This window comes from Maniola hyperantus, chromosome 1, assembly GCF_902806685.2.
Source record: "Maniola hyperantus chromosome 1, iAphHyp1.2, whole genome shotgun sequence".
NCBI lineage: Eukaryota > Metazoa > Arthropoda > Insecta > Lepidoptera > Nymphalidae > Maniola > Maniola hyperantus.
This window is the reverse complement of record NC_048536.1, coordinates 17963806-17987332: the sequence shown is the minus strand read 5'-3', so window position 1 is coordinate 17987332 and position 23527 is coordinate 17963806. Positions and strand designations below refer to the sequence as shown.

General features: G+C 38.8%; 3 protein-coding genes and 1 long non-coding RNA gene across 5 annotated transcripts; 1 reads left to right on the top strand and 3 right to left on the bottom strand.

The window, feature by feature from the left end:
- Nucleotides 1–960: 960 nt before the first annotated feature.
- Nucleotides 961–5806, bottom strand: LOC117982078 (uncharacterized). Of its 2 annotated transcripts, none has more exons than XM_034968367.2 (5): nucleotides 5576–5806; nucleotides 4905–5102; nucleotides 3584–3797; nucleotides 2894–3130; nucleotides 961–2216 (listed from the first exon to the last, which is right to left on the bottom strand). In XM_034968367.2, the coding sequence occupies exons 1-5, from the start codon at nucleotides 5675–5677 to the stop codon at nucleotides 2089–2091; spliced, it is 879 nt and encodes a 292-aa protein (XP_034824258.1). In that variant the 5' UTR covers nucleotides 5678–5806; the 3' UTR covers nucleotides 961–2088. The 2 variants fall into 2 exon arrangements, with proteins under 2 accessions (XP_034824258.1, XP_069355764.1); XM_069499663.1 differs by having other exon boundaries at nucleotides 3584–3734.
- Nucleotides 5807–6078: 272 nt separating this feature from the next.
- Kap-alpha3 (karyopherin alpha3) lies at nucleotides 6079–15432 on the top strand. Its single transcript, XM_034968332.2, has 6 exons — nucleotides 6079–6369; nucleotides 6460–7158; nucleotides 9064–9306; nucleotides 9986–10258; nucleotides 10890–11066; nucleotides 11230–15432. The coding sequence occupies exons 1-6, from the start codon at nucleotides 6307–6309 to the stop codon at nucleotides 11317–11319; spliced, it is 1545 nt and encodes a 514-aa protein (XP_034824223.1). The 5' UTR covers nucleotides 6079–6306; the 3' UTR covers nucleotides 11320–15432.
- Nucleotides 15433–15842: 410 nt separating this feature from the next.
- Nucleotides 15843–17718, bottom strand: LOC117997379 (uncharacterized). Its single transcript, XM_034985653.1, has 4 exons — nucleotides 17647–17718; nucleotides 16667–16863; nucleotides 16331–16463; nucleotides 15843–15920 (listed from the first exon to the last, which is right to left on the bottom strand). The coding sequence occupies exons 1-4, from the start codon at nucleotides 17716–17718 to the stop codon at nucleotides 15843–15845; spliced, it is 480 nt and encodes a 159-aa protein (XP_034841544.1).
- Nucleotides 17719–18712: 994 nt separating this feature from the next.
- On the bottom strand, nucleotides 18713–22986 carry LOC138402557 (uncharacterized). Its single transcript, XR_011236927.1, has 2 exons — nucleotides 21088–22986; nucleotides 18713–20954 (listed from the first exon to the last, which is right to left on the bottom strand). It is a non-coding gene; the product is annotated as an uncharacterized lncRNA (long non-coding RNA).
- Nucleotides 22987–23527: the final 541 nt, after the last annotated feature.

The window sequence follows — 23527 nt, the reverse complement described above, 5'->3', positions numbered from 1 at the left end:
AATTTTTTTTTGTGATGTGACCACAAATTCACGGTTTTCAGATTTTTTCCCAAATGTCTACTATAAGACCTACCTACCTGCCAAATTTCATGATTCTAGGTCTACGGGAAGTACCCTGTAGGTTTCTTGACAGACAGACAGACAACAAAGTGATCCTATAAGGGTTCCGTTTTTCCTTTTGAGGTACGGAACCTTAAAAAAAGACTGCATCATCACTTACCACCAGTTGAGATCGCAGTCCAGGGCTAACTTGTAACGGAAAAAAAATGTTGTTTCTATTTCCAGGAGTTCAGTTAGATTTCCCAACGGAATCGATACCCATTATCTGCCATTTCTACAAGAAGAAGCGAGAAAGAGACGCCAATATTAGCAACCTCAGTTTTAATTTCGATCTGTCTGATCAATCGTTTGGTGATGTACCAGGTAAGATTTTAATCAGTACCCTTATTATAAATGCGAAAGTGTCTTTGTTTGTTGGTTTATTGGTTTGTTGGTTTGTCTTTCAATCTGGCTGAGTTTGTTGTGGGCTCTTCTCAGACCTGGGCGCGTTTGGAACCCTCGTAGCTTTAGTTTTAAGTTTGCGTTATAATTATCACCACTATATCTTACAAATCTAACACCATACCAGACTATCAATAAGAGTAATTTATTACCTATTTTGAATAAATCATTTGACTTTGACTTTGACTTTGAATCACGTCGCAACAGTGCAACGGATTGATGTGATTTTTGCCTGGGTATAGATGAAGACCTGGAGAGTGACATAGGCTACTTTTTATCCCGGAAAACCAAAGAGTTCCTACGGGATTTATAAAAACCTAATTTGACGTGGACGAAGTCGCGGGCATCAGCTAGTCAGAAATACATAGTCTTTTTCTGTGTATTTCTCACTAGCTTATGCTCGCGACTTCGTCGTTGCGTGGACTACACAAATTTCAAGCCCCTGTTTCACCCACTTATGCCCGGTTTCTGAGTACTTTTATCGATAGTTTATCTATTCAATAGCGCTTTTCTTCCGATAACTCGAGGCAATGCGTTTCTGAACAACACAATGCAAGATAAACTCCGTTTAAATTTAACTGGCCAATGTGCGCCGTTTATCTATTCCATAAAGTTATTTGACGTTTCATCTGTCAGTAGGTAGTTCATGGTTTGCGTATTTTTAAATTAAAAAGTATTTTAATAGTAAGTTGTTCATTACTTTGCAAAAACTGTGTTTAGCCACTTATTTAGCATAGAAAGAAAAAAATACTTTTATTAATGAAACTAGTATTGGTGGCGAAATAAAATAATAATATACATTTCAAACTTGTTTCCTGTAACAGACCCATCTAGTGACAGAATAATGAACTGGTTATCGGTTTCATAGTTTTTGTTGTATTCAGAAACGCATGGACAGTTAAACGACGTTTATCTTATACATAATTATATTGAATTAACAGCTAATGAGAACATAACTGACGAGTTCAGAAACCGGGCATTAGACACTTAGAATATTTAGTGTGCCACAAACAAGATATACCACGATATCAGCGGCATAAAAGATAGATAGGTCATCAGCCAAAAAGACAATATTTTGCCTGTTCAGAAACAATTACTTATAATTATGGGAGCTACGTATGGTCTTCGCGTTAAACAGTCATATTTGAACTTTTAGTCAAAAGTAAGACGAACAGAACTGCAAGAAATGGTTTCATCCTTTCGTCAATTCAATAACCCCAATAGCTCAACGGTTAAAGGAGCAGACTGAAATCCGAAAGGTCGCCGGTTCAAACCCCTCCCGTTGCACTATTGTCGTACCTACTCCTAGCACAAGCTTTAAGCTTAGTTAGAGGGGAAAGGGGAATATTAATCATGATAAACATATCTAATATTCCTTTATTAAAAAAAAGAAGTGTAGATGGAATGTCGACGACATAAGGATGGAAACTCGCCCGACGTCTTGCAGTTCGGGGGTAAGATGGTGAAGGGGGGACAAGATCGAAAAGTTCCTGCATATACTCGTATGCACGCCTTACTTGTTATAGAAAGTGTCATAAGGACTGTTTAACGCAAAGTCCATCCTTATAATACCCATTGACCTAGTGTTTAGTTCCCCTTGATCTTGTTCTCGTAAGCGAGTATCTCGGGCAGGTTGTCTATCTTCAGCTCGAGCACGTGCTTGCCCGAGAACTGGATGTAGTCGTGTTTCGGCTCGTCAGCTGAACGCTTGCGGACTGAAATACGACAACAAGGACTATTGTACCTTCATCATCATCATCAACCAATCAAGTCCACAGCTGGACTTAGGTCTCTTGTAGGGACTTCCACACGCCACGGTCTTTCGCCGTCTGAATCCAGCGGCTCCCTGCGACTCGTCTGATGTTGTCCGTCCACCTAGTGGGGGGTTTTCCAACGCTGCGTCTTCCGGTGCGAGGTCGCCATTCTAGCGCCTTGGGACCCCAACGTCTATCGGTTGTACGAACTATGTGCCCTGCCCATTGCCACTTCAGCTGCGCAACCCGTTGAGCTATGTCGGTTACTCTAGTTTTAGTCTATTGTACCTTAGTTGATGCAATTAGGATCAGAAGGGACCAAAATTTAGAGTCTCGATAGCTCAACAGTTAAAGGAGCGGACTGAAAACCGAAATGTCGCCGGTTCAAACCTCACCCGTTGCACTATTGTCGTACCTACTCCGAACACAAGATTTACGCTTAATTGGAGGGAAAAGGCGAATATTAGTCAGCAAATAACTTGTCTAATATTCTTTTTAAAAAAAATATACCCTATCGGTCAGTTCAGGACAAGATGATACGGTATCTAAACAATATAGTCTCGTGAAACTTATAGCAGTACGATGGTACCACCAAGAAGAGATAAAGAAAAGAGAAAGGAAGGACTAAGGACACTTACTGACAACGCCTTCATCTCGGTACAGGCGGTATATCGGGCGGGAGAAGCACTGGGCAGCCAGCTCGGTGGCAGCGCGGGACAACTCCTGCAGCGCGGGTAGAGCAGCCTTCACGTTGCTGCGCACGCGCGACACGTCAAACTGGCCGCCCTGCTCCAGCCCCGTGATGAACAGCTCCGGGGATAGCACCAGCTCTGGCTCCAGGTCCATTATGAAGCAACGCTCGTCGTCAACAATACCTGGATGGATATTGAAAATTAACTTCATGGAAGACCAGCGCCATGCCTGTTTTCTCGCCACAGTCAGTCTATTTGGTACCACACATCAATCATTTTATCTTTACTATCTGTGGCATCAAATATTTTTCTTTTCTTTCCTTTTTTTAATAGAGATAGCGAGCAAACGAGCAGGCAGGTCACCTGATTTTTAATGTAAACCGCCGCCCATGAACATTTGCAGCAGAGGAATTTAAAAAATACTATACGATTTTTGACAAAATAAGTAACTTATCGACAACTTATTAAATTCGGCTGTTAATCATGGATTATGGTTTACCCTTTATTATAGATACGGATAATGGGAGTCACTTTATTGAAAACAAAAAGCTCGACCAATTCCAAAAAATGAGTAGTGTAGTTAATTATTTGCGCTATAACAAAGGAATTTCCACTCATGGAATAAAATTTATTCACCAGTAGTATTATCGTTGAAGTCATGAATAAAGTTGACGCGATGTCCGTTGTTGATGACGGATATCTTTTCCACCAAGTCCCCGAGGTCCAACTCCTCGCGGAGTGCATTAACGAAGTCCTCTCCAGCTTTGTCGTCCACGGTACTGACGATCTGCACGTCGGCGTCCGTGGACCAGCGCAGTGGGAGCACACGGTAGTTAGTTTCCATGGAGTTCTGAAAATGTACGCCTCAGTTCTTCTTATAATGATGATCTCCTAACCAAATTTTCAATTCCTAAGCCAGTCTCAACTGGCCAACTAAGCAGGAAATATTTATCTAAATCTAAATATATAAAAGGAAAAGGTGACTGACTGACTGACTGACTGATCTATCAACGCACAGCTCAAACTACTGGACGGATCGGGCTGAAATTTGGCATGCAGATAGCTATTCTGACGTAGGCATCCGCTAAGAAAGGATTTTTGAAAATTCATCCTTTAAGGGGGTTAAATAGGGGTTAGAAATTTGTGTAGTCCACGCGGACGAAGTCGCGAGAATAAGCTAGTTATATTATATGCTGATGCCCGCGACTTCGTCCGCATGGATTTAGATTAAAAATCCCGTGGGATTCCTTTGATTTTTTGGAAATAAAAACTAGCTTATGTCACTGTCCTGGTCTTCAACTATGTCCATGTAAAAATCAGATCAATCCGGTTCTGTCAGATATTTATTTATTTTTATGCATCAAAGTTTTTGATTTATCGTGCAAAATGTCGAAAAATACGACTGTAGTACGGAACCCCCGGTGCGCGAGCCTGACTCGCACTTGGCCGGTTTTTTATATAATATTCGATACCATGCATTTGGTCAACGTCAATTAAGGGGGACCACTTGTCTAATTCTTGTCTAATAAGCTTGAGGTCAAGCAGTTGACCCCATTTGTATTAGAAAAATCTGTAGGCGATGACAGACGGCATAATATCGTTAATTTAATCGAGTAATCATATTTTTATATATGTAGATATAACTAGCTGATGCTCGCATGCGATGCGTGTATTTAGGTTTTCAAAAATCCCGTGGGAACTCCTTGATTTTCCGGGATAAAATTAGCCTATGTCACAATATCACTTGCTTTAACAGTGAAGGAAAACATCGTGAGGAAACCTGCATGCCTGAGATTTCTCCATAATGTTCTCAAAGGTGTGTGAAGTCTGCCAATCCTTGTCAATCACTTGGCCGGTGTGGTAGACTATGGCCAAAACCCTTCTCACTCATAGAGGAGACCCGTGCTCTGTAGTGAGCCGGCGATGGGGTGATCATGATGATGATGACTGCACTTACCTCTCGCATGTCATTAGAGATGGGTATGGAGCAGAAGCCCTGGTAGCGGCGCACGGCGCCGGGCCGCATGTACTGCTGGTACAGCATCAGCCCCACCATGAAGCCCAGGAACACCAGCAGCATGGCGGCGAGCAGGACGCACCACAGGCCGCTGACGGTGGACCTCTTCATCCATTCCGGCTGGATCTCAATTTTCTCCTGTATTTTATAATAATAATAATAATAATTTTTATTCAAGTAAACTTTCACAAGTACTTTCGAATCGTCGGATGCATCTACCACTGGTTCGGAATGCCTTTCCTACCGAGAAGAACCAGGAGAAACTCGGCGGTTGCTCTTTTCAAATATTTGATATACCTACAATATTATGCCATGTATAAAAAACATACAATATAAGCAGATTCTTCAAAGGTACAAGTTACTTTATTCATACTAGGTACCCACCTAATGTCTAAAATGAAATGAGGAAGATTTAAGTATATTGCGCAGTCAGAATATTTTATTTTATTACTTACCTACTTATTTTTCTAAAACTAAGAAAAAAAACTCTTATATAGACGTAGGGAAGAAGGTTTTCTGCTATTAATTTTAGTTCTCTCGCTTCCAAGGGTTACTTACATAAAATTTAAAGTAAATACCTATTAAAGTACCTAAGTATTATAGATACGCACCTCGTCACAAGCTTGTTTACGATTTGGCTCAAACTCAAGCTGAGGAGGATTTATAATAACTTGTTTTGTGAGTATGCCGCTCGGTTTCGTTATAACTGTCATTGTTGCTGATTTTATCACCACTTATAATGCGATAATAAATTAATAATACGATACAGGGATATCCGTTGTTATTCCGCGATCAATTTGATCGATCGCCCACTTGCCCCTTCCGTCCCCAAACCCCTCTTACCGTTACCACCTGCGTAGTTAACTTTAGGGCAAGACTACGCTATCAACATAATATCAGAACAAATTGAAATATTTATATAAACAATATTATTAATACTAGATACATTTTTTATATATTAATCTAAATCATTGTAAAATTACTTTATTTCGCTATATCGTTAAAATATAGATCAGTCGATTTTCCCATTTATATCATAAGTCGGGACGTGTAAGTACAACATAACAACCCATAGACAAAACTTTGAGAACAAAATTCAAAAGAAAAAATAAATTCGTGTTTATGACTCATAAAAAAGCAAAGAACTCGAGAAGTGAGAAAACGGACGGTTTCATTTTGTAGAATATTCTGTGGATATTGGAAAAGGTTAATGAATCAGCAACGCCTATAGTGCTAATAAAACATGTTCGATTAGTTTCTACAAAGTTATTTTAAGTTAATTCTTTATTTCATTGTGTAATACGTACAACCGTTTGGCCATCACGACTACTAGCACAATAAAATGGCGACGGACCCAGCGAAACACCGCATGCAAGTTTTCAAGAACACGGGCAAGGATGTGGACGTGAGTATAATAAATAGTCATAGCTGTCGACCGATTGGTTTTGTAAAAAATCTGATTCGATATAACTTATATTCGGGCGGTGTATTTTAGGAAATGCGCAGGCGGAGGAACGAAGTGACAGTCGAGCTGAGAAAGAATAAAAGAGAAGAGACTTTACAGAAACGTAGAAATGTGCCAGCTAGCTACTCGACAGACGAGGATGACCTGGATAGGACGTTGGCGCCGAACGATCTGGAGGATCTGGTGATGAAAGCGGCTAACGCGGATAACCCCGAGGTGCAGATCGCGGCAGTGCAGCAGTGTCGAAAACTGCTCTCCTCCGACAAGAACCCGCCAATCGACGATTTGATAAAGACTGGAATCCTACCTATACTCGTGCAGTGCCTTTCGAGGGCAGACAACCCGACCTTACAGTTCGAAGCGGCGTGGGCGCTCACGAACATCGCCTCTGGAACGTCAGCACAAACAAACAAAGTCGTCCATGCGGGCGCTGTACCTTTATTCCTCCAATTGTTAATGTCTCCGCACGAAAACGTCTGCGAACAAGCCGTCTGGGCCCTCGGTAACATCATTGGTGACGGGCCAGTCTTGCGCGACTTTGTAGTGGAGCTGGGAGTGGTCCGCCCTCTCCTCAGCTTCATCAAGCCAGAGATCCCTATATCGTTTCTGCGCAACGTGACGTGGGTGATTGTAAACCTGTGCAGGAGTAAGGACCCGCCTCCACCAGTTAAGACCATCCAGGAGATTCTGCCGGCGCTCAATGTACTCATCACGCATTCAGACCTTAATGTGAGTATATTTTTGCTACTTTAATCAGTCTTGGCATCATTTTTCTTTGTATTTTTAGATATGTGTAATACAAAATAAAAAACTAAACATACACAAGTTCTCAACACAAATTTTTCCTGAGAAACTTACTACATGGTACTCTAACTGATAAATTTTCCAAGCAGTGTCTATTTATATAGAGTGTGATTGAATTGGAAACTGGTGTGTACTAAAATGACTAGTCCATCCCCTATCCAAGACTATCCCTTTCATAATACTTTCTGCAGGAAAAAAACCTTCATCATCATGTGCCTTCTTAGAAACAAAGTTTTGGAGGTAATCATGCGAAAAGCTTCTCTATTTAAGGCCGCCTTTTAATTTATATTTTTTATAATAATTTAACCTTTTATTATAGACCTACTTTGTCCAAAAAAATGTACATATGTCAGGGTTTCCTGACTGGATATGTTGGCTTAACTCTCTATTGTAAGCACCTTGTCTTCCCATATTCATACAAATAAGTTATTTCATTTTATGATAGTGGATATGAGTTCTGTCTTTGTGAACCATTTCCAGTACCTTAGCATGTTTTGACAATATTATGACATGTGTCACGCCAATCAGTCTTGAGCATTGCTGGAGCAAGCTGCAAGTCAAGTCCAAAAATCCCAAAGTAAACGAAACCAACCAAACCCAGTAATGTTTACACTATAGGAAGTTTTTTCTTTCAAAGAACTTGGTTATAGAAAATATTTTTAATTTAATATATTAACTAGATTTAGATAATGTAAGGCTTAGTCTAGTGAATTTGGACAATTTCCTGTAACAAATATAAGTGTTGAATAAATAAAATAAAATAAAAAAATTAAATAAAATTAAAACATTACAATCAAGTGAAGTGAAACATTCAATGAAGGATTAGTGCATATTATAATTTATCAAAGTTTATAATAATTTATTAAAACAGAAGATATCTTTCATAATAATATAAATAAATCCTCTATGTCCACTATAACTAGATTTTCCTGCCTTACTATTATGGTGAATTTGTGACAGATTTACTGACTCCCACAAAAAATATGATAATCAGTTAATCACTGTTTTTAGTTGATTCAATTAGAATAACAAAAAATCTTGTATCAATGAATTTAATTTAATTTAAAACAACTTTATTGTTACTAGTATTACAGAGAGTAAGAATACAGGATACATTTAAAAAACAAAGGGTGACCTTATCACTACAGTTGACAGTGATCTCTTGCAGGCAACCCACACTTAAGAACTGACTGACTGATCTATCAATGCACAGCTCAAACTACTGGATGTGTCAGGCTGAAATTTGGCATGCAGATAGCTATTATGACGTAGGCATCAACTAAGAAAGGATTTTTGAAAATTCAACCTCTAAGGGGGGTGAAATAGGGGTTCGAAATTTGTGTAGTCCATGCAGAGTAAGTCGCGACGATATGCTAGTCAACAATAAATCTCAAAATATATGAATTTTTCAAATGAGAACAAAAATATTTATTCTAAAACTAGCTTATGCTTGCGACTTTGTACAAGTGGACTACACAAATTTCACCCCGGGGTTGAACTTTCAAAAATCCTTTCTTAGCAGATGCTTACCTCCTAATAGCTATCTCCATGCCAAATTTCAGCCCGATCCATCCAGTAGTTTGAGCTGTGTGTTGAATGATCAGTCAGTAAGTCAGTCAGTCACCTTTGATAAAACTACACCAAAGCAATAAGTCTAAAAATTTGAGTAATTTGAAATAAGCATATTGGTCGTTATTTTTAGAGCTTTATTTGAAGTATTTCATTTTTTACCTGACTGCGGCGAAGCCCAAAGAAGGGTAATGTGTTTTATCATTTTATTTGTATTGACACATGGCTAGCATTAATATAATTGTCATTGTGATATTCCAGATATTAGTAGACACGGTTTGGGCAATAAGTTATTTAACAGACGGTGGTAACGAACAAATCCAAATGGTAATTGATTCGGGTATTGTGCCCAAGCTGATACCACTGCTGTCGCACAAGGAGGTGAAGACGCAGACGGCAGCTTTGAGAGCCGTGGGGAACATCGTGACGGGGACGGACGAACAGACGCAGGTTGTGCTCAACTGTGACGCTCTCTCACACTTCCCCGCACTGCTGTCACATCCAGTGAGTATCCTGACACTTTTCTGTCCTCTTTTTGTTTTTATTGAACAACCAACAGAATTATACAAAAAAACTTACATTATTCAAATCCTAGGTGCTAACAGCCGCACTCAGAGTCGCTAATCGTTACTTAAGATTGAGTTAAAACGAGACAGATTTATGTGAGAGATATAGCTCTGTCTCATTTTAACTAAACTTAAGTAACGATTGAGCGACTCTGAGTACGGCAGTAAGTCATTATATAATTCAAATTATATATATTGTAAATGCGAAAGTGTGTTTGTTTTTGGTTTGGTTTGGTTTGTCCTTCAATCACTTTACGACGGAGCTAATACGTGATTTTTGCATGGGTATAGTTTAAGATCTGGAAAGTGTCATAGGCTACTTTTTATTCCGAAAAATCAGAACTCCCACGGGATTTTTTAAAACCTAAATCCACGCGTACGAAGTCGCGAGCATCAGCTAGTAATAAATGCAAAAATGTGTCTGTCTGTCTGCCCAACAGTTTAACCGATTTTGATGAAATTTGGTACAGAGTCCCAGGGAAGGACATAGGCTGCTTTTTATCCCGGAAAATCAAAGAGTTCTCACGGAATTTTAATAAACCTAAACCTCACGCTGACGATCATCTAGTAAAAAATAAAATAGTATGAATTTTAAGTAAATGTTATCCCCTTCACAGAAAGAGAAGATCTGCAAAGAAGCAGTGTGGTTCCTCTCCAACATCACAGCCGGCAACAAGCAGCAAGTCCAAGCGGTCATAGACGCGGGCCTCCTCCCCAAGATCGTGGAGAACCTCAGCAAAGGGGAGTTCCAGACCCAGAAGGAAGCTGCCTGGGCGGTGTCCAACCTCAGCATCAGCGGAACCAAGGAGCAGGTGGCTGCCCTGATCCAGTGCGGAGTCATACCTCCCTTCTGTAACCTCCTCGCCTGCAAGGATACACAAGTCATCAATGTGAGTTACCACATCTGCCATCTTTCTTTCTTCTTTCTTCACTCTGGGCAAACTCAAACTCAAACTCGAATTATTCAGAAGAGGTAAAATTTTACGGTTACTCTGGTGGTCAAAATTTTAATTTATAAGATGATATACAGCCGTACTCAGATGCTTAATCGAGCTATATCTCTCACATAAATCTGTCTCGTTTTAACTCAATCTTAAGTAACGATTAGCGACTCAGAGTGCGGCGGTTAGTGGTGAGAATTAATACGTACTTAAAACTAAAGCTACGAGGCTGGTTTCCGCACTTAAACGTTTCCGTCTGTTGTGCGTGCATCGCCCCTCCCCACCAGTCTTCACTTTCCAGCCATCCAAGCTCACTCCAGAAGCCGAGTAGACGGCCCAGGTTGCCCAGGGCTATGCAGTATGCACCTGCGATATGAACCATAATAGATATAGAGTTGAAATTTTCAGAAAGCGTATTTCTAATGCTGCTACAACAGCAAAACCCAAGATGGCATATTTCAAAATGACTCATACAAACTAAAAAAAAGTGCTATTAACTGTATGATGGTTTGGAACACTTCTTGTGCAAGTCTGTCTTACGATTTTTATGATGTTGATGATTATGATTTTTGGGTTGCAGGTGGTTCTGGATGGCCTGAGCAATATGCTGAAGATGGCGGGCGACAACGTGGACCAAGTGGCCAACATGATCGAGCAGTGCGGCGGCATCGACAAGATCGAGGAGCTGCAGGGCCACGAGAAGGTGGAGATCTACAAGATGGCGTACGACATCATCGAGCAGTACTTTGCTGATGAGGTAATGTTATACAATATGCTGAAGATGGCGGGCGACAACGTGGACCAAGTGGCCAACAAGTTTTTTTGATGTTGTATCAGTAATCATCATTAGTATCACCTGTCTTCGTTTTTGCTAGCGTTGTGGTAACACCCTGTATAATAGTGTATGATGTCGCTTGCAGGAGGAAGACGCGACGCTGGTGCCGGCGGCCGCGGACGCAGGCTTCCAGTTCGAGCCCGCGCCCGCCGCGCGCGACCCCTTCCGCTTCTGAGCCCCCACCCCGCCGCACTCTGGCGACACTACACGGACGGACTATTGCGGAAAATGATGGACTATAGGCTCAACACACGCTATGAAATAACACACCATGTAAATAAAATTAAATTTGCCAACTATAACGCGTGGACTATTCACGGACTATTCGGAAATGATTGGATTGTAAGCTGTTATTATGGTATGCTATGTTGCAGTGTATCAATAAAATGAAAATTTTGCACTGTTATTTATAATGCGCGGACTATTCACGTCCGTTTTCCACCCATTGGGAATGCAAAACGACACTGAAATATGACAAAATTTAAGTAATTTAATGAATGGACTATTTGGACTGTAAGCTCTTTGAACACTAAGAAATATTGCAGAATGTAAATAAATTTAATGTTTGGACTATTTAGAAATTGACTGAAAAGCTCTTTGGATTCCTATGAAATTTCACAATATTTACAAAATATAATTCGTATATGTGTGGACTATTCACAGACTATGTGACTGAAAATTACAAACACATGAGACTGAATGTCAATATTTTTACGGACTATAGAAAATGGAACTGAATACTGAACTTAACTGACTGAAATGTACAGACTGACTGTCGAAAATACTAATTGAGGGATGACTGACGAAAAATTTTATTTCAAAATAATGAAAAACTTGAAAAATGAACTTTAAAAGTTTTTTTTTGTATGAATCTCGTTTTTGAAAATAACATACTTCTACTTGAAATGTAGAATTTGGACAGATTTTATTGAAAAAAAAACTTTTTCCAGTCCAAAGTGTATGTTTTTGAAATGATCAGACGAGAGCAGAGCAGAGTGAACTAGAGTGACGGAACTCTCGGTTTGATCCTGAATATTATGTCAAATATTAGGCTATGGTGACGTGAAATCAAAGAAGAGGGCTACCTGCGTCAAATGTACTAAACATTTGACGTCGAAGCCTCGTTTTGTTACAAGTTCCCTAACTGTCGTAAACTGTGACGAAAGTTGACTGAATAGTCCATACCATGAAGTCTAACAGCCGTACTCAGATTCGCTAATCGTTACTTAAGATTGAGTTTTAAAACGAGACATTTATGTGACAGATATAGCTCTGTCTCGTTTCAACTAAACTTAAGTAACGATTAAGCTGCTCTGAGTACGGCTGAAAAATAGTAAAGCCGCGTGCATACTGTACGAACTATCGTTATATAAGTTGATTGAATTATTTTTAATAATAAAGATTACGGTTCGCGTACTCTGCACGTGGCTTGAGAACTTCGAAATCTGGGTCCCATTTCGAAGTCAAATTTGCAACTACTTTGACTAATTCGAAATTTTATGTATGGAGGGTGTCAAAATGCATATTGCGCATATTTACGATTTTAATTTCGCAGGATTTCGATAAATTATTTACACAATGACAATTGACGAGAAAATATCCTTAAATGTTATACAATATGCTATTAAATTCTTAGGATAGTAAACAAATATTTATTTATCAAACGCAGTGAAAAATAACATAATAAAAGCAAAATATTAAGTGTGCCTGCGGGTGTAGCGACACTAAGGCTGAGATCTATAGAGCGCACTCTGACTTTGCTCAGACTTAAGATTGAGTTAAAACGAGACAGATTTATGTCAGCAATATAACGCTGTTTCGTTTTAACTCTGTCTTAAGTCTAAGCAAAGTGAAAGTGCGCTCTATAGATCTCAGCCTTAGTCAGCGAACAGACTTTACTTTCACACTGTCATAATCTCAAAATATAAAAATATTAGTATCTTTTTTTGGATTAATCCTTAAATGAAAAATCTTGGTGGAATGTTTAAGTAATGGGCCCCCTGTGGTATTAATATTTTTCCTACATAGACGCATTCAAGATAAAATTTTGTATGAACTTTGCCGATGTTCTTTAAATTACTTATCTAGTGTAGTTATTTATCAATATCCGAACATTAGGGTCGTACTAAACGAATTTGGTAAAACTATTTATATTTTGGCCAACAAAGTTAACAGTGTCAAACAAGATGACGATTATTGCATTGATAATAATAGGTTGCTATGCAAGTTCCGCGCTAGAGTTGAATTTGTCTGTCCGTGTGTGTATCTCGTTAGCAAGTGGTGGATTTTACGGAAAATCATTATCTTAGGACCCGATGGATTGACGATCGAGACTTGTTTTAAATGTAATTTATGATGGTGATGTGGTGATCACTTGTTATTAAATCGATCGTCGGTCCACGGGGGACGTTAAGCAAAAAGGCTGCAGCACTGTCGATAGATCGATACGGGTCTATGTGGGGATCCGTTGAAAATTATAGGTTTATCGATTAATAGTTAACTAAGATAAACTATATAGTTTATGAATTTTAATACAAGAGTGCGGTACGCTTAGTACAGGTTGTATATAACGACATCTTTGATAGATTTCGAGTATCGAAACACTTTATATCAAAGTAAAATGTAACTAATCTGCCCTGTTTTAAGGGTTAATTTTGTCCATATATCTAAAGCCAGTACCAAATTAGTAGTACATAATATACAACTTAATAAGTAATTTAACAAAAATTGAAATAATTATAAAAATGTATGTCATATTGTGTTTATAAATGAACAAATAATTGAAGATTTTATCATATTTTAAAATGGCACCATATAGCCGCCATTTTTTTTTTAAATTTCAGTGGTGTCACTTTGGATGCTGTAAGGATTTTAATGGTCCATCCAAATCTGTTCAGTCATTTAGAAGTTATGGTGGCATAAAGAAACTCACATACATTCTCGTACATATACATGTACAAACATTACACTCCTTTTTGTAAAAACGGGTTTTTTTTTAGATCCATTTAAACTCTGACGTTAAACATTTCGGTACTCGAAGTCTTGATAGGTTAGCGAAATGTACGAACTTGTACTAAGTTTTGGTAGCTAAAATCGAGAACGCATTGATCCCGAGCCGTGGGCGAGGGTTTTTTAGAAAGACTTGTCTCCCTCAAAAATCCACGTACATGGCCGGCTCAGTTTGTCTAATACGTTTTTCAATACATTTGTATGTAAAAAACTACCCAACGACCAGGCACTGAAACCCTAATAATATTGGCATTATTGCACTGTTGTTTTCTACTTTTAGGCCCGGTTTCCACCTAAGCGGAGCGATATGTTGAGTCAACCCAATCAGATTTACAAAAATTTGTTCCGCTCCATAATAATCTCCGCTGTGCTTAGGTGGAAATTCGGCCTTAGGATGTAATAATGACAATCACAAGAACCTTTTACGAGCAAATGTATTGGGAAAGGTATATAAGAGAGTATATTATAAAGAATATACTCGGGACTAATAAAATACATGGGGTATTGTTAAGTTTAGCGGATCACTTACACAATGTACATATGTATAATGTATATGTTAGGGTGCTGCGGTTTCGTTGTGATACAACTCTATTGTGATGTTTGAATATTTCATTTGTTTTTCGATTTCGTATAATTATAACGGACGAAACAAAATTGGATAGCTTTAACGTTAAGTGCCGCGAGTTACGTGACTAGTGTACTCGGGGCCTTAGTTCTCTGTCACGTCGAAATCGTAACTACCCCCCAAACGCATATTTTGACATCAAACTGTCACAAGAACTGAAACTTGGCGAGATTTTGTCACAAGAACTGTGGAAACGACAAATTCGTCACAAGAACAAGTTCAAGTTTTAACGAATTTGTCACAAGAACGGTCAATTTTGACGACAGATTTGTCACGAGAACTGTCAAGTTTAACGACAAATTTGTCACGAGAACTGTAGTTGAACTAAATTTGTCACGAGAACACTCAATTTTGACGACAAATTTGTCACGTGAACGGTTAAGTTTAACGACTTTGTCACGAAAAATCACAATTTTGACGCCTCAAATTGCAGTTAAGGGTGTGGTTACGTTTTGGATGTCATAGAGAGCAAAGGCTCATATTTCGATTGAAATGCTTTTTGATATAACATAGTATTTATGTTTCGATTTTAACCGAGCGCCCCGGGCACCGCGTGAGCTGCGCCTGGTCCTTATTAGGAAATTATGTTTTTCAAATAAACACAGTTAATTATTATTATATCAATAAATAAACAATAATTCTGTCCAAACATTACTTGATTTTATTTTATTTATGACGACCCCCTTTTACGTGACGAAAGGAGTTTTTCCGTTTATCTCTCCTAGGGCTATACTCAGAAACGCGAGTTCAATTATCCCCCTACACGTATAGTACCTACGCGGCCGAAAGTAATGTACATCGGCCTTTAGAATGACAATTCGGCTTTGTAGAGCGTTGTCTCTGTCACACAAGTCATAACTATATGACGTTTTGTCGGTCTCAACGACAGGGACAATGCTCTACAAATCTGCTAAAGGTCGATATACATTATTTTCGGCTGCGTAATGTAATTGAAATTCACTTCTGATTTTTTGCTCCGATTTTTTACCCCAAGTACAGTTCAATTGTACAGTAAATCTTCCCCATACTAAGTACCCCAGATAAAAAAAACTATATTGATGAGTTTAATACATTTTTATTGGTGGCAAGTCTATCGAAGAGTCATCGTTTTCGAATGCCAACTCGAAGGCTTGTTTGCTTCTCTGAAACAAGAACACCAAATTATTCCAATAAGAAAGTACACAAAATTCTTAAAGCCAAATCTCTACTAGCAATAAAAATAATTGTAGAGTCGGTCTAGCCATTTGCATTGTGAACACAAAGTCGATTTAAGTTTTCTACTGGAAAGCAACCTTATTTGACTTCTGCAAAATTTATTTGCTAGTGGACTGGAAACTGGGCAATAAGTAGCTAGGTACCTATCTAATAAGAGTTGATTGAGTGTAGAGCACGTCTTCTTAGTTGGCTTAGACCTAGACTTAGATTTTATGAGAGCCCGAATTCTGCTGTCTATGTAAAAGCCAGTCGTAGTGGGTAATGTCTCTGGTCAAAATGAGACCTAAAAATAAAATAATGTTTTAAGGTTTTTCAATTAAAATCCGAGAACCCTCACCATTTTGCGATACTCGCACGCGTAGCACTTGACGCTGCTGTAGTAGGAGTCTGGCGGCGAGGGCTGCGCGCGCGCCCACACGCGCTCTCTGATGCTGTCCGAGTCGAAGAACTGACCCACTTTCTTGTGGAAGCTGGAAGAGACAATAATTTATTAGATCCTCATTTATGAGGCCCTGAGCGAAAAATAGAATCACCAATTAGGTACAGATACTCATTTATTAGTTTTTAAGATGATTGTAAATCTATGGTTTATGTAATTGGCTAAAAAGAATTAGTATAGGTAGGAAGATACTTATACTTAGATAGTATAAAATCGTTCTAATTATAAACATACTTAGGCAAGGGTTTCTGCCAGTGGTTGTCGAGGCGGTTGACGCGCATGATGGCGCCGAGGCGCTGCAGCAGGCTGAAGTTGTCGCTCTGGATCTTGTGCTTGCGGTCCAGCTCGCGCTGCCACTTCTTCAGCTTCAGCGCCACGTGCGGCCGAGCTGCCGGCGCGCGGTCGTCGATGACTGGCAGTGCTGACTTTACCTGATGGCACATGTATAGTCCGCGACAGGTCGAGATAGCAATCGGGGTATGAACCGGGGGCGCCCCACACACCTGCACGACACCCGCATCGGGTAAGTGCGGGGCGTTCACTCCCCGATTGCCATTTCGACCTGTCACGTACTATACCCTAGTACATGTTTGGTGAATGATTGATGTAGGTACTTTGACGGTGAGTGACAAAAAACTGGCAGGATGGCCATGTCTGCGCATTCACTATAGAGATAGGCATCCACACATTTTAGGTAGGACCCTGGGTCACTTAGACACGTGACCCGAAAAATATACTTTCGACGGCACTCCGTAATTAATTAGTAGGTACTTAGAGGGATTACTATTCCGCTTGATCCCCCCTCGGGTGCATACTCAGAAACTCGAGTTCATCTATCCCCCTACAAATTTAATTCCGACTTTTTACCCCAAGTGCTTTAATAAGTAGTAAAAAAATTCGTTGGAATATCATGATCATCATCATGATCAATCCATGGCCAGCTCAGTACAGAGCACGGGTCCCCTCTCAAATAAGAACCCTAACTATCTGCTTAACTAAAGTTAATAATTAATTAATAATCAGCTACTAACACAGGATTACTGGAACGATTCAGTTCAGATGGTAGGTAGTTCGTCGGGACGTCCAGTACGAAAGGCCCTTGACTATGAAAGGCCGCAAAGAATCGGTCCTATCCTTCCCACTCAAGGTACTCTCATTAACAATGAACCTCCTTAACTACATATTCTAGGTACTGTATTAATATCAACACTTACCTTGGATCTATGATCTTTAAATCTTCGATCTTCCCAGGGTTGCACAAGTAACTTATCCCTTCTGGACAACATACCTACTATTAATAACTGCTTAAAAGTACTGTAACTTTACTTACTCGTAAGAATAAACAAACAAAAAGCCTGGCTTTCTCAATCGATGCCGTTGCTAGGAAAATTTGTTTTAGGCACTATTCCAGTTTATTCAAATAAAAAGTAAGTACAAAACTTGGTAGTAAGTTATGTAATGCTGTGTTGCTAGGCAACACATCCAATTATAATTCTCTTCTTGGAGAAAATCTTCAGATACCCTAATTAAAACCGGGGGCAGATTAATTATAATTAATAATAATTATTGGGATCGCGCCGATGACCGGGGGCGGGGGCATATTATACTAACGTGTGTCACGCTTGTCCGAGACATCAGACAGCGCGTGGGGTATAAGGTAACGTACGTACAGTACGCGACAGAAAGTAATGTACACCGGCCTTTAGAATGACAGTTCGGGTTTGTAGAGCGTTGTCTCTGTCACTCATACCTGTGACGTTTTGTCGATCTCAACGACAGGGACAACGCTCTACAAATTTGCTATCTCCTTCTAAAGGTCGATGTACATTACTTTCTGCCGCGTAGGTACTGTACGGGTTGCAGGAGGATAACAGCGAAGTTGAATTGCTTGATTTTACGTCAACTGTCACCCTCCCGCAAGTTGCGGCCCGCAACCCGCAGAGTAGATGTGCCCGCAACTCCCTTACGAGCCGTCTCGGTGAAACAATCTTCTAAAAGGAAAAGATGACTGACTGACTGACTGACTGATCTATCAACGCACAGCTCAAAATACTGGACGGATCAGGCTGAAATTCGGCATGCAGATTTTGTGATGTAGGCATCCGATAAGAAAGGATTTTTGAAAATTCAACCCCAAAAGGGGGTGAAATAGGGGTTTGAAATTTGTGTAGTCCACGCGGACGAAGTTGTGGGCATAAACTAGTTAATATAAATGACTTTAAAGAGCCTTTTATTTCCACAAAAATCAACTAACTAACTAGGTTTGAAATAAAACCACAGTTTGCAAATTAATAAATAAATTATAATGTTAAATATTATACACTGCCCTTACATTGGTATCATAATATGCTCGTTACATCAGATATATATAATTATACACGAAAACATACAAACGCATGGTTATACAGTCAATTATACATACAAATCAAAAATATATCTCGTTGAGCAATATAAAAAATAAAAACTCAGAATCACTCTTTTAAACTTAAATCTAGTTTTGTTACCGAGTTCTATCGATAATTGTGTAGGTTTTTTAGTTTGTGGAATTTGGTACAATGGCAAACACTTTCGTGTTAAATAAAAATAATATTTTAATTTGTACAATCAGCATCAAATATTTCTACCATGCCGTAATAAACCAAAACTTGTAAACGCATTATATACTATACCCTATCAGCGGAAAGGGGTTAGTATAGCGGTCCCTTTGTTACATAATCCTGTACAAATGATAGAGGCAAAAACGAAACTATGTTTTCTAAAGCTTATTTCACACTACGGGATGTAAATTATATCATATTCCGGTCAAATATTGTCGTTCCCAACATTCGTACCAATTTTTAAGTGTGGAGTAAAAATATAATTTATATTCCGTAGTTTGAAATAAGCTTAATTGAATTTCGAATGTTTGTTGAAAATATGTTTGTGATGGGTCGGTGATTCAAAATGGTTACCGCTCAGAGACTTGTGTCTCTATCATTTGTATGGGAGAGCGCTTTCCGCGAATAGGGTAACTACGGTTATCTGTTCAAATATCAAATGTTAGAAATATTGACATTTTGACAATTTTTGTATAGTAACACAATTATAAAATCTAAAATTCTTAGTTTGTTTGGCGGTTAAGGAATCAGCTGTATAAATAATAACTTATATTAGAAGTATTATTTATTAAATAGCCTATCTAAAATAATGGTTTTTAATACATGAAGCTGACTGCACAATTAATATTAGTTGTAAAAAAAGCGTAGGAATGTAAGTCAGAGTTAATTTTCATACATTTTGATTTTTGGCAATGCTGGAAGCATATATAAATTAAATCAAATCAGCGTACAGTGTAGTAACTACATGTACTTATTATCTTTTCAAACAACGCAAAATCCACACACACTCCGACGTATAATAAAATCTACACTAGGTATTTGTATAATTTATTTTATCATTTCCAATTATTTATTTATACACAAACAAAATGTCCCATCCACTGACCTCTGTAAAGATAAATAATAGATCACACGATGCAAAATATGTGAATGGCGAATAAAAATTAAATTATTCATTGTAACTAAATGTTTTCGGTACAAATTTAAAAAAAAAATGATTATAATTCGACTTACACAAAAAACTAAATTGAGAAAAAATAAAACTCCTCGCCATATTGCGGAAAAACCCATGGAACTAATAATTTATACAAGACCATGCCCCCCGATTGTGTAAGAATAACCATTCCATCGCTATCGCAATCGTCAAAAAATTCTACCCTTTGATTGGTTGATTCGCTGTTTACATTTTTTCACAGCCAATCAAAGCGCAGAATTTCTTGACGATTGCAATAGCCATGAAATGGTTATTCTTACACAATTGGGGGGCATATTAGTGACCATAGACCATACCATACTAGTGGCGCCCCCAGAGCAAGTTTTTTATATTTCTGGTCAGGCTTTAACTGAACTTACGCGGTTCCTTACACCGTGTGAACTAAGCTGACTAAACACTAAGCTGACTGTACCTTATAAGATGTCTATAACTTTGTGTCATTTTGTATTCAGTCAGTCAGTTTTTAGTCAGGTACAGGCAAAACAAGCGAACTATTTAGAGGTCAGTGGTCTCATCCCATTTATATATTTATGTCAGTTTTCAATCATACTTGTTAATGGGAAGACTGATTTGAATAAGAAGCGATAAATATGTGTTGAAAACAGAAGATGGATGCATTAAGCTTTGGTCACATCAAACGCGGAGCGGTAGCGGTACGGTTTTAAAGCGGAGCTGCGCGTTTTTATTCATCATCATCAACCCATCGCTGACTCACTACTAAGCACGAATCTCCTCTCGGAATGAGAAGGGTTTGGCCGTAGTATACGCTGCGGATTGGCAAACTTCACACACCTTTGAGAACATTATGGAGAACTCTCAGGCAGGTTTCCTCACAATATTTTCCTTCACCGTTAAATCAAGTGATATTTAATTACCTACTGAAAAGGCACATAACTCTGAAAAGTTAGAGGTGCGTGCCTAAGGCTGATATCTATAGAGCGCACTTTGACTTTGCTCAGACTTAAGATTAGGTTAAAACGAGACAGATTTATGTGAGAGATATAGCTCTGTCTCGTTTTAACTCTGTCTTAAGTCTAAGTCAGAGTGCGCTCTATAGATCTCACTCTTAGACTTAACCTTACCTCTTTGTATTATTAAATCACAGTGAACCGCTTGCGCAACGCACCACTGCCGCTCCGCTTTCGCTATGACCAAGCTTTATGATATTTAGCTCAAGTTTACCCTATACATCTATTTTGTTCCTAGTAAATCTCTAAGTTACGTGAGTTTTGCCTCGCTTTACTGTAGGTATATTTAAACACTAATTACAATATTGAGTATAAAACCTATTAAATACATCAAAAAGATCTAGCAACTTACGATCCCTCCGCTTTGAGATATGACTAGAAAATTCACTGTAGGGTTAACTCCTCTATACTCTATCAACGGAGAAAAGTTAGTATAGGCCTCTCTGTTACGTGAGCCCATACAAAATGACAAAGACAAAAACTCAGTGATCATAACCATTTTGAGACACCAACCAATCACAAACGAAACTATTACAATACAATATAATATAATATATGTTTTTTGAAAACATAGTTGCTCTAATAGAGTAGTACAGAAAACATAGTTTCGTTTGTGATTGTTTGGTGATTCAAAACGGTTAACGCCCACTGAGTTTTTTGTCTTTGTCATTTGTATGGGATTACGTAACAGAGAAAACGCTATACTAACTTCTTTCCGCGGATAGAGTATAGTGCTTACCCGTCAACAAAGTTGAGGAACTTGAATTGTATCTCTGACCACACTGAAGGCTTTAGTTTTAGTAGCCTTAAAGCTAAAGCCTATCATGGTTGCTATGCACATAGGTGGCTGTTATGGCTGGGTATAATGATATTGTTCGACAAAAAGGACGCTGTCCGGACAGCAACATACGCAAAAATGTGTGTTACCTTCAACATACGCAAAAATGTGTGTTACCTTCAACATACGCAAAAATGTGTGTTACCTTCAACATACGCAAAAATGTGTGTTACCTTCAACATACGCAAAAATGTGTGTTACCTTCAACATACGCAAAAATGTGTGTTACCTTCAACATACGCAAAAATGTGTGTTACCTTCAACATACGCAAAAATTCAAGCCATATCTCAAATGTATCACATTATAATTAATTAAAGCCTCTCCCACATATGTGTAGAATTCGAGTCGGAATGTTTGCAGCAGGTAGCTATTACGATCGTGAAGTAGAAGTAATAGTGAGTTCACTTTCAATACTTACTTGAATATCTACTTATCGGTATCCCACTTCGACTAACAAATTAGAGCGAGAGATCGGACCCCAGTGAGGTGAGTCTCTCGCTCTCACCCGGCTGTCAAAGTGAGACAGCGATAAGACGACTTTGCTTCAAGTACTACGAGTAAGCAATCTAGGTATATTTAAAGATTCATGATTACGATATCTACTTTAGCATAACTTCAATGATCCGATCAATAATTCAACAATTCGAAAGGAACCGTTATCGGTCGATATTCCGCCCGGAACTCCACACTCATATCGGAGAGCATACTCAGAGGATGTTCCCCTAACAAAATAAAAAATGTACAAAAAAATATAAATTTCATTTGTAAATGCTTGCCCGTGTAATGCGCGTATCACAAATTAAGTGTGGATGGACCCCCCTACTACTATTGTACAGTGTCCGCTATTTCGCATACAAATACCCCTCTTTGGGTTGCCACTTCCAAAAAAGCGTATAGTCATTATTCGATACTCAATATTAAAATGGTACCAAAAAAAGAGTATGGCCATTTGATTCAGTAAAAAATAACTTATTAGGTACCTACCTAATTATTTTTCAAAAATGTTGAATTGTCAGAAAAGTATCTATAGTCCGCGACATGTTGAGATGGCAATCGGAGTATGAAGCTGGGGGACGTCCCGCACTGGGTTAGCGCGAGGACTGTGCGGGTGTACGGCACGTTCAATCCCCGATTGCCATCCCTGTCACGTACTTATTACATAACTAGCTGATTCCTGCGACTTCGTCCGCGTGGATTTACGTTTTTTAAAATCCCGCGGGAACTCTTTGATTTTTCGGGATTGTTGTCGTTGCTTGGTACCTACAATATGAATTCACTATGAACACTTCCTGAATCTTGATAACTCAGGCGGGCAGTAACCCTGCAGCATCAGGATTAACCACCTCCTTTTTGACAGTCGGTTAAAAACCGATGACCTTGAAATATTTACGGAACAATCTTTAAAATATCCCCTTTCTAACAAAAAAATAATGAATGAAATCGGACTACGCGTTAATTAATTACAACTCAGTATACATTTTAACTTTCGTCCCCTCTCCTACGGGAACCATGCTGAATTTCGGGATAAAAAGTATCCTATATTCTTCCTCATAGTATGACCTCAAATCGTACCAAGTTTCATTGGAATCCATTCAGTAGTTTCAGCGTGATGCGCGGCCGTGATACAGACAGACAGACAGACAGACAGACAGACAGACAAAAATGAAAAAAATTACAGTTTTGGGTTCAGTATCGAT

What these genes read in the sequence shown, in the direction of transcription:
- LOC117982078 (XM_034968367.2), bottom strand. Translation starts at nt 5,677, where the DNA reads ATGACAGTTATAACGAAACCGAGCGGCATACTCACAAAACAAGTTATT. An exon ending in CTTCAACGATAATACTACTG is followed by an intron (nt 3,131 to 3,583) that starts GTGAATAAATTT and finishes ATATCCATCCAG; the next exon opens with GTATTGTTGACGACGAGCGT. An exon ending in CCGAGATGAAGGCGTTGTCA is followed by an intron (nt 2,217 to 2,893) that starts GTAAGTGTCCTT and finishes GTCGTATTTCAG; the next exon opens with TCCGCAAGCGTTCAGCTGAC.
- Kap-alpha3 (XM_034968332.2), top strand. Translation starts at nt 6,307, where the DNA reads ATGGCGACGGACCCAGCGAAACACCGCATGCAAGTTTTCAAGAACACG. An exon ending in CCGCACTGCTGTCACATCCA is followed by an intron (nt 9,307 to 9,985) that starts GTGAGTATCCTG and finishes TCCCCTTCACAG; the next exon opens with AAAGAGAAGATCTGCAAAGA. An exon ending in AGGATACACAAGTCATCAAT is followed by an intron (nt 10,259 to 10,889) that starts GTGAGTTACCAC and finishes TTTGGGTTGCAG; the next exon opens with GTGGTTCTGGATGGCCTGAG.
- LOC117997379 (XM_034985653.1), bottom strand. Translation starts at nt 17,718, where the DNA reads ATGTTGTCCAGAAGGGATAAGTTACTTGTGCAACCCTGGGAAGATCGA. An exon ending in TGGCAGAAACCCTTGCCTAA is followed by an intron (nt 16,464 to 16,666) that starts GTATGTTTATAA and finishes TGTCTCTTCCAG; the next exon opens with CTTCCACAAGAAAGTGGGTC. An exon ending in CGTGCGAGTATCGCAAAATG is followed by an intron (nt 15,921 to 16,330) that starts GTGAGGGTTCTC and finishes TTCTTGTTTCAG; the next exon opens with AGAAGCAAACAAGCCTTCGA.